This window comes from Heptranchias perlo, chromosome 1 (assembly GCF_035084215.1).
Source record: "Heptranchias perlo isolate sHepPer1 chromosome 1, sHepPer1.hap1, whole genome shotgun sequence".
Classification (NCBI taxonomy): Eukaryota; Metazoa; Chordata; class Chondrichthyes; order Hexanchiformes; family Hexanchidae; genus Heptranchias; species Heptranchias perlo.
This window is the reverse complement of record NC_090325.1, coordinates 131325968-131340526: the sequence shown is the minus strand read 5'-3', so window position 1 is coordinate 131340526 and position 14559 is coordinate 131325968. Positions and strand designations below refer to the sequence as shown.

The window sequence follows — 14559 nt, the reverse complement described above, 5'->3', positions numbered from 1 at the left end:
GACTAACAAGGCAAGGGAATACACAATGAATGGGAGGACTCTAGGCAAGACAGAGGGTCAGAGGGATCTTGGTGTGCAAGTTCACAGATCCCTGAAGGCGGCGGAACAGGTAGATAAGGTGGTAAAGAAGGCATATGGGATACTTGCCTTTATTAGCCGAGGCATAGAATATAAGAGCAAGGAGGTTATGATGGAGCTGTATAAAACACTGGTTAGGCCACAGCTGGAGTACTGTGTGCAGTTCTGGTCGCCACACTACAGGAAGGATGTGATCGCTTTGGAGAGGGTGCAGAGGAGATTCACCAGGATGTTACCAGGGCTGGAGCGCTTCAGCTATGAAGAGAGACTGGGAAGATTGGGTTTGTTTTCCTTGGAGCAGAGGAGGCTGAGGGGGGACATGATTGAGGTGTACAAAATTATGAGGGGCACAGATAGGATGGATACGAAGGAGCTTTTTCCCTTCGTTGAGGGTTCTATAACAAGGGGGCATAGATTCAAGGTAAAAGGCGGGAGGTTTAGAGGGGATTTGAGAGAGAATTTTTTCACCCAGAGGGTGGTTGGAGTCTGGAACTCACTGTCTGAAAGGGTTGTGGAGGCAGGAACCCTCACAACATTCAAGAAGCATTTGGATGAGCACTTGAAATGCCATAGCATACAAGGCTACGGACCAAATGCTGGAATATGGGATTAGAGTAGACAGGGCTGATGGCCGGCGCGGACACGATGGGCCGAAGGGCCTCTATCCGTGCTGTATAACTCTATGACTCTATGACTCTATGCCTTCTCTGTCTGGCTGAGATTGTCCATGGGGAAGTTGACGTATTGGGATGCCCTGCAAAACAAACTGTCGGTGATCTGTCATATGCACTTGTGGGCAGACGACTGAGAGACCCCGACGATATCCCCGGTGGCGCCCTGGAATGATCCGGAGGTGAAGAAATTGAGGGCAGTGCTCACTTCAACTGCAACAGGCAATGTGACGCCACTAGGCCCAGCCGGGAGCAGCTCGGCATGAAGGAGTGCGCAGACGTCTGTGACCACCTGGTGACTCACTCTCAGCCTTTGTAGGCACTGCTGCTCAGAAAGGTGCAGGAAGCTCACCGTCTGTCTGTAGACCCTTTCACAAGGGTAGTGCCTCCTGCGATGTCGCTCCCTCTGTTGAACCCCTCTCTGCTCTTGTGCAGGTCCCTGTGGCGCATGCTCTGTTGTGGAACTGCAAGTGGCGGAAGTGCACACCATGCCTGCTGCGGATGGTGATGTTCCTCGTCCTCGCATGTTATGGTGAATGCAGCCATCGCGCCCCCCCATCCTGATGGTTTGAGTTTGAGGGGGTCCAAAAGTTGGTAAATGTGTGTAAATGGAACAATTCTGAGTGGAAACCAAGAATTTCAAGGCTAAACACAAAGGTCTCCTAGCCAAAAGTTTGTCTGAGAGAACTGAGTGCCCTGCTGCAATAACTGACTTTTTATCCCCATCTGTCAAACAAGGATTTAAATGTCCAAATGATTGCCGGCTGAAACCTGACTACTTTCCCATGGCGTGTTTCACACACCATGAGAAACACGTTGTGGCAGCATTAAATCTCTTGCCTTCATTCTTAATTGGATTTATCGACATTTCAAATACTTTAAGTACTTGATTTACTGCTTTAAATATTGTCCCGCCGGCTTTAATTTCTAGTGGGACTTCCAGGTTTGTGAACGACGCGCGCACGCAAATGATTCTGGGTCGAACACATTCTTCAGTGGGTTGTGCCGGGATTCCTGCCTGCTCTAAAAAACCCTGAATTTTCTTTGCCACCCCGCCCCCAACGCACCCACATTTTTGTTTTTAAATTGTGCTCTGTGTCTCTGCCACCTTTTGAAGCCATGGGATTTCTAGGCCCTCCTCCTGGGTTGAGGGTAACCAGGGCAGAGCATGGGGCTCCTAAGCAGATGAGGCAGGAGGGATGTAATGATGCTTGCTGGCTCATTTTGTTCCATTTATGCTGGGGAGGATACTGAATTGGAGAGGTGCCCAGGACGCCTGAGCCTTAGGCCTTGCATCTAGCCCGGCTCAGATTGGAGGATCTGGGAAGTGCAGCATGCAAGAAAATGATGTTGGGGAAAAAGGTAAGTATCTTTTTTTTTGCGGGTATCCAATACAATCTTCGGGGATAGAAGCCTATACGCAGTTGTTTTAGGACAGCAACCAGAAAGCGCCACAGGCAATGGCCAGTACCATTGTTGCAAGTCTCTCGGCAACGACAAATTGCCATCCTCATGTCTAGATGTAAGACCAAGAGGTGGGCTTGCATCTGGGGTATGTTGGGCCAATTTAAATGAGCGGAATGTGCAAAATCGGCCTTAGGTTCAGGTCAAATCAGAAGTGTGCTCCACCTAATTTGCACTCGGGCATAGGTGGGGCAGGGAAATTGGCTTGGTATGTCTGTAGACAGATATAGCCCCCACCACTTACACCGTCGCCACCTATATTGGGCAAATGATGCATGAATTACAAAGGCGCCACTTAAACTATATTAAGCGTGTCAACTATTTCTGGCGGTTCAAGCAGCTGTACACACAATTTCTTTACAATCACGGTTATTCCTATTTTCCATCACAAATTCCAGGCTCTGTTTTACAATCGGGTTTAACTCACCCTCTGACTGTAATTGGAACAGCTTGTGCTCATGCAACAGCCGTCCCCCCGTGACCTCTAGAACTCCTGCAAGCCCTTGCCCGTTTGTTGAGCTCCTCGTCGTTGCAGGGGATGATGCAGCACTTTTTTTTCCAGGATAAGAACATAAGAAATAGGAGCAGGAGTAGGCCATTCGGCCCCTCGAGCCTGCTCTGCCATTCACTCAGATCATGGCTGATCTTCGATCTCAACTCCACTTTCCTGCCCGATCCCCATATCCCTTGATTCCCCTGGAGTCCAAAAATTGATCCATCTCAGCCTTGAATATATGCAATGACTCAGCATCCACAGCCCTCTGGTGTAGAGAATTCCAAAGATTCACAACCCTTTGAGTGAAGAAATTCCTCCTCATCTCCATGTTGAATGGCCGACCCCTTATCCTGTGATTATGCCCCCTAGTTCTAGACTCTCTAGCCAGGGGAAATAATCTCTCAGCATCTACCCTGTCAAGCCCCCTCAGAATCTTATATGTTTCAATGAGATCACCTCATTCTTCTAAACTCCAGAGAGAATAGGCCCATTCTACTCAACATCTCCTCATAGGACAACTCTCTCATCCCAGGAATTAATCAAGTGAGCCTTCGTTGTATCGCCTCAAAGGCAAGTATATCCTTCCTTGGATAAGGAGACCAAAACTGTATGCAGTACTCCAGATGAGGTCTCACTAAAGCCCTGTGGAACTGTAGTAAGACTTCCTTACTCTTGTACTCCAACCCCCTTGCAATAAAGACCAACATGCCATTTGCTTTCCTAATTGCTTGCTGTACCTGCATCCTAACTTCTTGTGTTTCTTATACGAGGACACCCAAGTCTCTCTAAACATCAACATTTAATAGTTTCTCACCATTTAAAAAATATTCTGTTTTTCTATTCTTCCTACCAAAGTGAATAACCTCACATTTCCCCACATTATACTTCATCTGCCACCTTCTTGCCCACTCACTTAATCTGTCCATCTCCCTTTGCAGACTATTTGTGGCTGATTTTTGGATGATGGAGCAGGCACATTGGAGGCGGGGTGGGGGTTCCGAAAATCGCTAAAATCCGGAGCAGGTTCAGAGCCTGGCTCCAACCCGCTAACTTCCGGGTTCCCCAGTGACGCGTTCGGGTGCGCGCGCATCTCCCGAATGCGGAAGTCCCCCCGGCAATTAAAGCCGGCGGGATGATCATTTGCATAGTTTGACAGATAGTTAAAGTACTTGAAATACTTGATTGAGCAGACATTTTGGCAGGGGTGCAATTTTGAAGGATCCTCAGCGTGTTTCCTGTGCTGTGGGAAACACTCCCTGTTGCAACAGACTTGTTTCAGCCAGCAGCCAGTGGGAGATGTAAATGATTATTTGACAGGTGGGGAGAAAACTTCATTTATTGCAGCAGGGCACTCTGTCACTTCAAACAAAGTTTTGGCTGCATGACCTCTGTTTTCACTCAAAATTCTTATTTCCACCCAAAACTCTGCTGTGCAAACATATTTACTTTGCGGACCCCTTCAAACTCAGACGGTTAGGATGGGGGGGGGGGTTGCCATGGCTGCATTCACCACTTCATCTAAGGATGAGCAACTTCGCCAGGCACGGCGTCCACCTCCACCACGTGGAGCTCCACAACACAGTGCTGCGCCACAGACACCTGCACAAGAGCTCGGAGGGCAACACAGAGAGAGCAACGTCGCAGGAGGCAGTACCCTCGCAACAGGGTCTACAGACCGAGGCTCGGCTTCCTGGATCTCTCTGAGGAGCAGTGCATATGGAGGCTCAGAGTCAGTTGTCGGGTAGTTGCAGACATCTGCAGCCTCCTTCATGCCGAGCTGCTCCCGGCTGGCCCGAGCAGCATCTCCTTACCTGTCGCTATCTAAGTCACCACTGCCCTCAACTTCTTCAGCTCCGGATCATTCTAGGGTGCCGCCGGGGTGTCTCAGTTATCTGCACACATGTGCGTAAGGCAGGTCACCAGCTTGTTTCGCAGAGCCTTGCACTACGTCAACTTCCCCATGGACGACCTCAGCCAGACGGAGTGGGCGGTGGGATTCCATGCTGTGGCTGGCTTCCCACAGGTGCAGGGTGTAATCGATTGCACCCGTATAGCAATACAAGCACCTCCACACAAGCCAGGACTGTTCATCAACAGGAAGGGGTGTCGCTCCATCAACACTCAGCTCGTTTGTGACCACCACAAGAGATTCCTTCACTTGTGCACCAGATACCCTGGCAGCTGCCACGATTCCTTCATCCTCTGGGAGTCCAACATCCCGCTCCTCTTCCACGCACCAAACACCCACAAGGGCTGGCTCCTCCGGGACAAGGGGTACACCCTGCACTCATGGCTCATGACATCTCTGAGGAACCCCACCATCAAGCAACAGCATTGCTATAACGACAGCCATGTCGCTACCAGGTCTACAATTGAGCATGCTTTAGGGCTGCTCAAGATGCGTTTCAGGTGCCTTGTTCGTTCTGGGGGAGCGCTTCAATACGCACCAGACAGAGTGGGACACATTATAGTCATGCACAACATGGCACAACAGAGAGGGGTGCCGCTTGAGGAGGCCCCTTTCACATCAGCCACCCACATTGTAGAGGAGGAGGAGGCAGAGGAGAAAGAGCAGGAGCAACCCATGGGCAGAACAGCGGCTCACCTAGCTGCTCGTGAGGTCAGGAAGTCACTGACATGTGAAAGGTCCTCCTAACATAAGACAGTGTGCAGAGTCCAGTCCTCACCACCTGGATAGAGCAGCGGCCACACCTGACCCGGCCACACCAGACCCAGCCCCCCGCACAAAACAGTCCTGCAACTACACATCTGCCTACTGTAAAGTGACCCAATGGGTGGCATCAAGTGTGGGCGTTCATGGTGAACCTCATGAAAGGGCCTTATTACAGAAGCCAGTCAAGCATGGCCAAGACATGGCAGTAGTGGTGACAATATTTAACGTGAGTTTAACAAAAAGCAAAAATAAATTAAAAAAAAAATATGACCAACCATTAAACACCCTTGTGCATCCCCTTTGCGCTTACAAAACCTTTGCCTTTTGTTTCCGACTACTCCTACATGGTGCATCCCCTGTGGCTGCAGCAGAGGTAGTGGCAGGTTGCTCTTGTTCATGCCCTGACCGATTTAGATGCTTTGGGCCTACGTCCTCTGGGTTTTGGTGCCCATGAGGGCCCCTCCAAAGACTGCTCCACCTGCACCTGTAGAGGAGGCAGCATTCCAGATACTGGTTGAGAGGGGGGCAACAGGTGAGACATGGCGCTTTGAGTGGGGTTCCCACTTCTATGTCCCCTTTCGCCATTATCCCTCCCCTGGGCCAGGCCCACACCACTCCTACCACTTCTTCTGGACGACAGTTTGGAGGACATGTGTGAAGCCTCGTAAGGCCAGTGCTAGTGTATCTGCCTGCCTGTTTAAGGCGGCAGAATGTTGTTCACCCTGAGTCCGAATGACCATTGTCACGGCTTGAACTGACTCATTTGTGAGCTGTGCTTGAAGCTCCATGGAGGCTAGCCTTCCCTCCATTGCAGACGTTCCCACACTTAGCCGTGACAGGGCTCCTCCAGCTGACAGCCTGTGATGCTGGTGTGCAGTTTGCCCACTGGGTAGCTGTCTGACGGCAAACCCGAATGCCATGTTAAGTGACTCCAATTGACCCACGATCGCGAGGGGAACAGACAGATTTTATTGGGCGGGTTACCCAAGTGCCCAATCACCTCCCCCTCCCCCCCCCTCCCCCCCCCCTCCCGCCCTCCGCTGCCTTCCCATCTCCCTGCTAATATCGAGGCCCTTGTGTCCACCTCACAGCTTACTTTCCCTCCTAGCTTTGGCCGAGTCCTGAAGGACATAACTGCTAGACTGGGCCTGCGGCAGGTGGTGAGCGAACCAACACGAGGGAAAAACTTACTTGACCTCGTCCTCACCAATCTACCTGTCGCAAATGCATCTGTCCATGACAGAATTGGTAGGAGTGACCACCGCACAGTTCTCGTGGAGATGAAGTCCCGTCTTCGCACTGAGGACACCATCCAATGTGTTGTGTGGCACTACCAATGTGTTGTGTGGCACTACCACCTTGCTAAATGGGATAGATTCAGAACAGATCTAGCAGCTCAAAACTGGGCATCCATGAGGCGCTGTGGGCCATCAGCAGCAGCAGAATTGTATTCCAGCACAATCTGTAACCTCATAGCCCGCATATTCATCACTCTACCATTACCAACAAGCCAGGGGATCAACCCTGGTTCAATGAGGAGTGTAGAAGAGCATGCCAGGAGCAGCACCAGGTGTACCTAAAAATGAGGTGCCAACTGGTGAAACTACAATTCAGGTCTACAAGCATGCTAAACAGGGGAAGCAACATGCTATAGACAGAGCTAAGCGATTCCACAACCAACGGATCAGATCAAAGCTCTGCAGTCCTGACACATCCAGTCGTGAATGGTGGTGGACAATTAAACAATTAACGGGAGGAAGAGGCTCTGCAAACATCCCCATCCTCAATGATGGCGGAGTCCAGCACGTGAGTGCAAAAGACAAGGCTGAAGCGTTTGCAACCATCTTCAGCCAGAAGTGCCGAGTGGATGATCCATCTTGGCCTCCTCCCGATATCCCCACCATCGCGGAAGCCAGTCTTCGGCCAATTCGATTCACTCCACGTGATATCAAGAAACGGCTGGGTGCACTGGATACAGCAAAGGCTATGGGCCCCGACAACATCCCAGCTGTAGTGCTGAAGACTTGTGCTCCAGAACAAGCTGCGCCTCTAGCCAAGCTGTTCCAGTACAGCTACAACACTGGCACCTACCCAACAATGTGGAAAATTGCCCAGGCATGTCCTGTCCACAAAAAGCAGGACAAATCCAATCCGGCCAATTAACGCCCCATCAGTCTACTCTCGATCATCAGCAAAGTGTTGGAAAGTGTCGTCGACAGTGCTATCAAGCGGCACTTACTCACCAATAACCTGCTCACCGATGCTCAGTTTGGGTTCCGCCACGACCACTCTGCTCCAGACCTCATTACGGCCTTGGTCCAAACATGGACAAAAGAGCTGAATTCCAGAGGTGAGGTGAGAGTGGCAGCCCTTGACATCAAGGCAGCATTTGACCGAGTGTGGCACCAAGGAGCCCTAGTAAAATTGAAGTCAATGGGAATCGGGGGGGAAAACTCTCCAGTGGCTAGAGTCATACCTAGCACAAAGGAAGATGGCAGTGGTTGTTGGAGGCCAATCATCTCAGCTCCAGGACATTGCTGCAGGAGTTCCTCAGGGCAGTGTCCTAGGCCCAACCATCTTCAGCTGCTTCATCAATTACCTTCCCTCCATCATAAGGTCAGAAATGGGGATGTTCGCTGATGACTGCACAGTGTTCAGTTCCATTCGCAACCCCTCAAATAATGAAGCAGTCCGAGCCCGCATGCAGCAAGACCTGGACAACATCCAGGCTTGGGCTCATAAGTGGCAAGTAACATTCGCGCCAGATAAGTGCCAGGCAATGACCATCTCCAACAAGAGAGAGTCTAGCCACCTCCCCATGACATTCAACGGCATTACCATCGGCGAATCCCCCACCATCAACATCCTGGGAGTCACCATTGACCAGAAACTTAACTGGACCAGCCATATAAATACTGTGGCTACGAGAGCAGGTCAGAGGCTGGGTATTCTGCGGCGAGTGACTCACCTCCTGACTCCCCAAAGCCTTTCCACCATCTACAAGGCACAAGTCAGGAGTGTGATGGAATACTCTCCACTTGCTTGGATGAGTGCAGCTCCAACAACACTCAAGAAGCTCGACACCATCCAAGATAAAGCAGCCCGCTTGATTGGCACCCCATCCACCACCCTAAACGTTCACTCCCTTCACCACCGGCGCCCTTTGGCTGTATTGTGTACCATCCACAGGATGCACTGCAGCAACTCGCCAAGGCTTCTTCGACAGCATCTCCCAAACCCGCGACCTCTACCACCTAGAAGGACAAGAGCAGCAGGCACATGGGAACAACACCACCTGCACGTTCCCTTCCAAGTCGCACACCATCCCGACTTGGAAATATATCGCCGTTCCTTCATTGTCGCTGGGTCAAAATCCTGGAACTCCCTTCCTAACAGCACTGTGGGAGAACCGTCACCACACGGACTGCAGCGGTTCAAGAAGGCGGCTCACCACCACCTTCTCGAGGGCAATTCGGGATGGGCAATAAATGCTGGCCTCGCCAGCGCCGCCCACACCCCGTGAACGAATAATAAAAAAAAATAATCCTCAGCAGACTTGAATATATTACACTCTGTCCCTTCATCTAAGTCATTAATATAGATTATAAATGGCTGAGACCCAAGCACCAATCCTTGCGGCACCCCACTAGTTATAGCCTGCCAACCTGAGAATGACCCGTTTATCCCTACTCTGTTTTCTGTCCTTTAACCAATCCTTTATCCATGCTAATATGTTACCCCCAACCCATCAGCCCTTACCTTGTGTAACAACCTTTTATGTGGCACCTTATTAAATGCCTTTTGAAAATCCAAATATACTACATCCATCGGTTCCCCTTTATCTACCCTGCTAGTTACATCCCCTAAAAGCTCTAATGAATGTCAAACACGATTTCGCTTTCATAAAACCATGTTGGCTCTGCCTAATCGTATTATGATTTTCTTAGTGCCCTGTTACCACTTCCTTAATAATGGGTTCCACCATTTTCCCGATGACTGATGTCAGGCTAACTGGCCTGTAGTTCCCTGTTTTTTCTCTCTCTCCCACCCTTCATGAATAGCGGGGTAAAATTTGCTACCTTCCAGTCCACTGGGACCATTCCAGAATCTAGAGAATTTTGGAAGATCAAAACCAATGCATCCACCCCTTTTAGAACCCTTGGATGTCGGCCTTCAGGTCCAGGGGATTTGTCGGCTTTTAGTCCCATTAGTTTGTCCAGTATTTTTTCTCTAGTGATATTAATTGTTTTAAGTTTCTCGTTTTCATTTACTCCTTGGTTCCCCACTATTTTTGGTATGTTTTTGTGTCTTCTACTGTGAAGACTGATACAAAATATTTGTTTAACATATCTGCCATTTCCTGATTCCCATTATAATTTCTCCTGTCTCAGCCTCTGTGGGACCAACGTTTACTTTTGCTACTCTCTTCCTTTTTACATACTTGTAGAAGCTCTTACAATCCGTTTTTATATTTCTTGCTAGTTTACTTTCATATTCTATTTTCTCCCTTTTTTATTAATTTTTTGGTCGTCCTTTGTTGATTTCTAAAATTCTCCCAATCCCTAGTCTTATTACTCTTCTTGGCAACATTATAGGCCTCTTCTTTCAATCTAATACTCTCCTTAACTTCTTTAGTTAGCCACTGGTGGATCACTTTTCCCATGGAGTTTTTATTTCTCAATGGAATGTATACTTGTTGAGAATATTGAAATATTTCTTTAAATGTTTGCCATTGCTCTTCATCTGTCAAACCCTTTAATTTAATTTCGCAATCTACCTTTGACAGCTTGCCCCTCATACCTATATAATTGGCTTTATTTAAGTTTAAGACTCTAGTTTCTGACTTAAGTACTTTACTTTCAAACTCAATGTGAAATTCTATCATATTATGATCACTCTTCCCCAGAGGTTCTTTTACTTTGAGATTACTAATTAACCCTATCTCATTACATAGTACAAGATCTAACTTAGTTTGTTCTCTGGTTGGTTCCATGACATGTTGTTCTAGGAAACCATGTCAAATACATTCCATGAACTCGTCTTCCAAACTACCTTTGCCAATTTGATTTGCCCAGTCTATATGCAAATTAAAGTCCCCCATGATGACTGCATTTCCTTTGTTACAAGCTCCCATTATTTCATGATTAATACTCTGTCCAACGGTATTGCTACTATTAACTACTCCCACCAGTGCTTTCTGCCCTTTGTTATTTCTAATTTCCACCCATATTGATTCTACTTCCTGATCTTCCGAGCCAAGATCCAGGACCTCGGCCGTCAGCAACACTTATAAAGTTGGCTTCCCAATGTACAGTCATATTGTAGCTGGTACAAAACTGAAGTGATTTGAGACTATCTCCTGCTGGAGCTGGATCTCACACCACCTGCCGAAGTATGATGCTTTTGCACTGACAAATATTCTTGTACCAAAGTACTCTTTTTATAAATTTCTTGTTTACAGCAGGCAAATCGTGTTGACACCGACGCGCCCACTATGAGCGGTGGGAACTATCATCTTGGAGGTCCACTTTTACCAAAAAGCAGTGAGGAATTCACTTGCAGTCTCTATGCAGTGACACATCACTAATTGGGCACTTGTGTCAGATTCTCTGTATCAACCTGTTAGGTCAGCAATTGATCGGCATGCGCAATAAAACTATCAGTTTCTTAAGTTGGTGGCCTACATAGCCACGTGTAGATAATTCACGCAGAAGTGGTGCGGATGCTCAGAGACTTTTGGCTATCTAGAAATGGATCTGTTTGCAAGAGTGATCGACAATTAGCTTCCATGTTATTGATGAAAAGTTAGGGAGAGGTATGCACAGGAGTTAAGATAGTTTGTTGTTCTCATGGGAGCAAAGATTTTTTTATGCAGTTCCTCCATTCTCTAATTTCCGGAGTGTTGCAAAGATAAAATCCTACAACAGTCATTTTCAAAGTACCACTTGCCTCAGAGGTCATGATTGTTGGACATCCTGATGTTGAACAGTGACAATCTGACCTTGCTACCCTGTAGTGGAATCTGCTATCCTCGTGGTTATGACTAGATTCAGAAACTTTTCTTTAATAACCAGCTTTTGAAAAGGAAAGACTATTCTCCAAGAGATTATTTTCTCCTTGATGCGCTCATTCATGGTTTTCAGAAAATTTTCCACGATTAAGATATATAATGCAAAATAAAAGCTTTGCTATTTTGTACTCTGAGTCTGCAACATGTGAGGTCCCTTTATATTTTGGAGTGCCTTCAATATTTGCTCAACTAAGCTTTGAAGCCAAGTCCTATCAGGGTTCATATTGTACCTATTGCAGCCTTCCGTCTATTTTCCAAATTATCCTCTCGAAGAACATCCTTTTACATCTTGTTTTATGAAAACTTAATCTTAGTCATTTCCCTCCAACACTTCCATGGGATCTAAACTTTGTGTTTTGCAAACTTACATACTCTCTGTTTGAGCTATTTTTATATGTTGATGTTTTAATCTGCAAAATGGCCCTTCTGATAGTCTGGTCTCAGCTATACTTGTAGTTAAGCACCAATACCTGATTTTCATCATGACCAGGCTGTTACCAGACTGTGTGCTAAATGTTATTCAAGGTGATATCAGAATTTTACTTGCAGTAGAAATTACTATTACTATTTTTTTTCTATCCTCCTCCTTACAGATCAGTGTAGGTTTTATATTACGGAATCAAAGGGGCTTCAACGTATTATAAATAATCTCATTGGATGTTGCACTGTGTTCATACATTTTTGTCCTTTTTGAAGTGTATGAAAATTGACACAATAGACAAAACAAAAATAAAAGTTTTGGCCAAATAATGTAGAATGCTGTGTTTGGTTATGGTTGGAACGCAAGTTCTTTTTTTAACTTCTTGTCAGCCCAAATTTTCTATTCCAGTGCTGGTGTCATTCATACTGATTAGCTGTTTTCAGAAACCAAAAACTACCAAAAAACTGACACCAGGCCAGACATTATTTGTTGCCTTAATTTGTACAACTCTTAGGACAACTAGATTACAAGCTATTGAAGCAGCCAGGAGTGATATATAATAATATAGATAAGTATGAGGTGGTTCATTTTGGTAGGAAGGATAAGGAGGCCACATACTGCTTGGATAATAAGAATCTAAATGGTGTGGAGGAGCAAAGTGATCTAGGGGAACAGATACACAAATCACTAAAAATAGTGATGCAGGTTAATAAGGCCATAAGAAAGCAAACAAAGCACTGGGGTTCATTTCTAGAGGGATAAAATTGAAAAGCAGAGGAGTTATGTTAAACTTGTATAGAACCTTGGTTAGACCACACTTGAAGCTCTGGTCTTCATATTTTTTTTAAAAAGGATATAGAGGCACTGGAGAAGGTGTAAAAAAGATTTACAAGGATGATACCAGAACTGAGAGAATATACTTATCAGGAAAGACTAAACAGGCTGGGGCTCTTTTTTCCAGAAAAAGAAGGCTGAGGGGTGACCTGATAGAGGTCTTTAAGATTATGAAAGGGTTTGATAGGGTTGATGTAGAAAAAATGTTTCCACTTGTGGGGGAGTCCAAAACCAGAGGTCTTAAATGTAAGATAGTCACTAATAAATCCAATAGGGAATTCAGGAGAAACTTCTTTACCCAAAGAGTGGTATAAATGTGGAATTCGCTACCACAAGGAGTAGTTGAGGCGAATAGCACAGATGCATTTTAGGGGAAGCCAGAAAAGCACGTGAGGGAGAAAAGAATAGAAGGATATGCTGAAAGGGTTAGATAAAGAGAGGTGGAGCACAAATGCCGGCATAGACCAGTTGGACCGAATGGCCTGTTTCTGTGCTGTACTGTTGCGTAAATCTATGGTATTATTCATCTTCAAATATGCTTTGCATTGCAGTGAATCGCCTTGGGGACATCAGAAATGACAATGATCCTAATTGTACGTATGAAGGTGACAATAATGTCCTACTACAACAAACCAGCAACTACCTTCTCAGTTGGATAAAAGCAAAACACCAAGGTTAGTTTAACATAGTATCACAACTCATTCATTTTCTTCAACAATAACAGAATTGCAGTACCTGCTTTGGAATTGTATAAAATATGAAACTCCCCATATATCTGCTAGATAGATTATAATGAGAAGGCAATAATTATCTTCTGACCCACAGAAAATATACTTATGAGAAAGAAAGGGACATTATTTTTTTAAATTCATTCCCAGGATGTGGGCATCGCTGGCAAGGCTGCATTTATTGCCCATTTCTAGTTGTCCTGAGAAGGTGGTGATGGACCGATTTCTTGAACTGCTGCAGCTTATTTTTTGTAGCGGTTTGTTACAACTGAGCGGCTTGCTAGGCCACTTCACGGCAGTTAAGAGTCAACTATGTTGGTGTGGAACTGGAGTCATATATAGGCCAAACTGGATAAAGACAGTAGGTATCCTTCCCTAGAGTGAACATTTGAGAACCAGTTGAGTTTTTAATGACAATCCATTAGCTTCATGGTCACTTTTGCTGATACCAACTTTTTATTCCAGATTTCTTTTTAATAGAATTCAAAATCTCATGGGATTTGAACTCACATTAGTCCAGTCCTCTGGATTCACACCCACTAAACTGTCTTACCATGAAGAGAAGATTTCCGTAATAGTTTTATGGAAAGTGACTTGATTGCAATAACCTTTAAAGGAATGTTTATTTTAATGTAATGTTCTATAAACTCATAGAAAAGTTGCTGATAAATTTATAGGTTTTGCACAATGACCCCCCTTTCAGAACTGTAACCATACTTATCAAGAACCACAGAGAACTAGCCAGCTTTGATGAGCAGTGTGTTACCACAGATCTGGATAATACTGTAAGTGTCAGAAGATGTGTCAGTCTGGATGAATAAGGGCTGGCTATTTTTTTTAATTTCAAGCTGGACCCTATATTCTGAATTTTGGAAATAAACTACATATCTTTGTGGTGATTAACTATATTTAACATTTTATGTTGATTTCATGCATCAGTTGAAAATGGAGTAAAGAACTATGTAAAGATATTTCTTAATAATGCAACAAGGTTACCAGTGAAATGTTATGTGGATAAGCACCAACATCGCAAGTTCAGAACTAGTCCATTCTTGGCCCAGTAGTACTATATGTAACACTTCCCAATTTTAGAATAAACTTTAGTACAGGTCCCACGGAATCA

The 14559-nt window shown here is 45.8% G+C and overlaps 1 protein-coding gene across 1 annotated transcript in view; it reads left to right on the top strand.

The window, feature by feature from the left end:
- acox3 (acyl-CoA oxidase 3, pristanoyl) overlaps nt 1-14559 on the top strand; it is a 199188-nt gene that overhangs the window by 65416 nt on the left and 119213 nt on the right. The window contains 1 exon segment of the mRNA XM_067991065.1: nt 13260-13382. Within this exon segment, the coding sequence (XP_067847166.1) occupies nt 13260-13382 (123 nt within the window).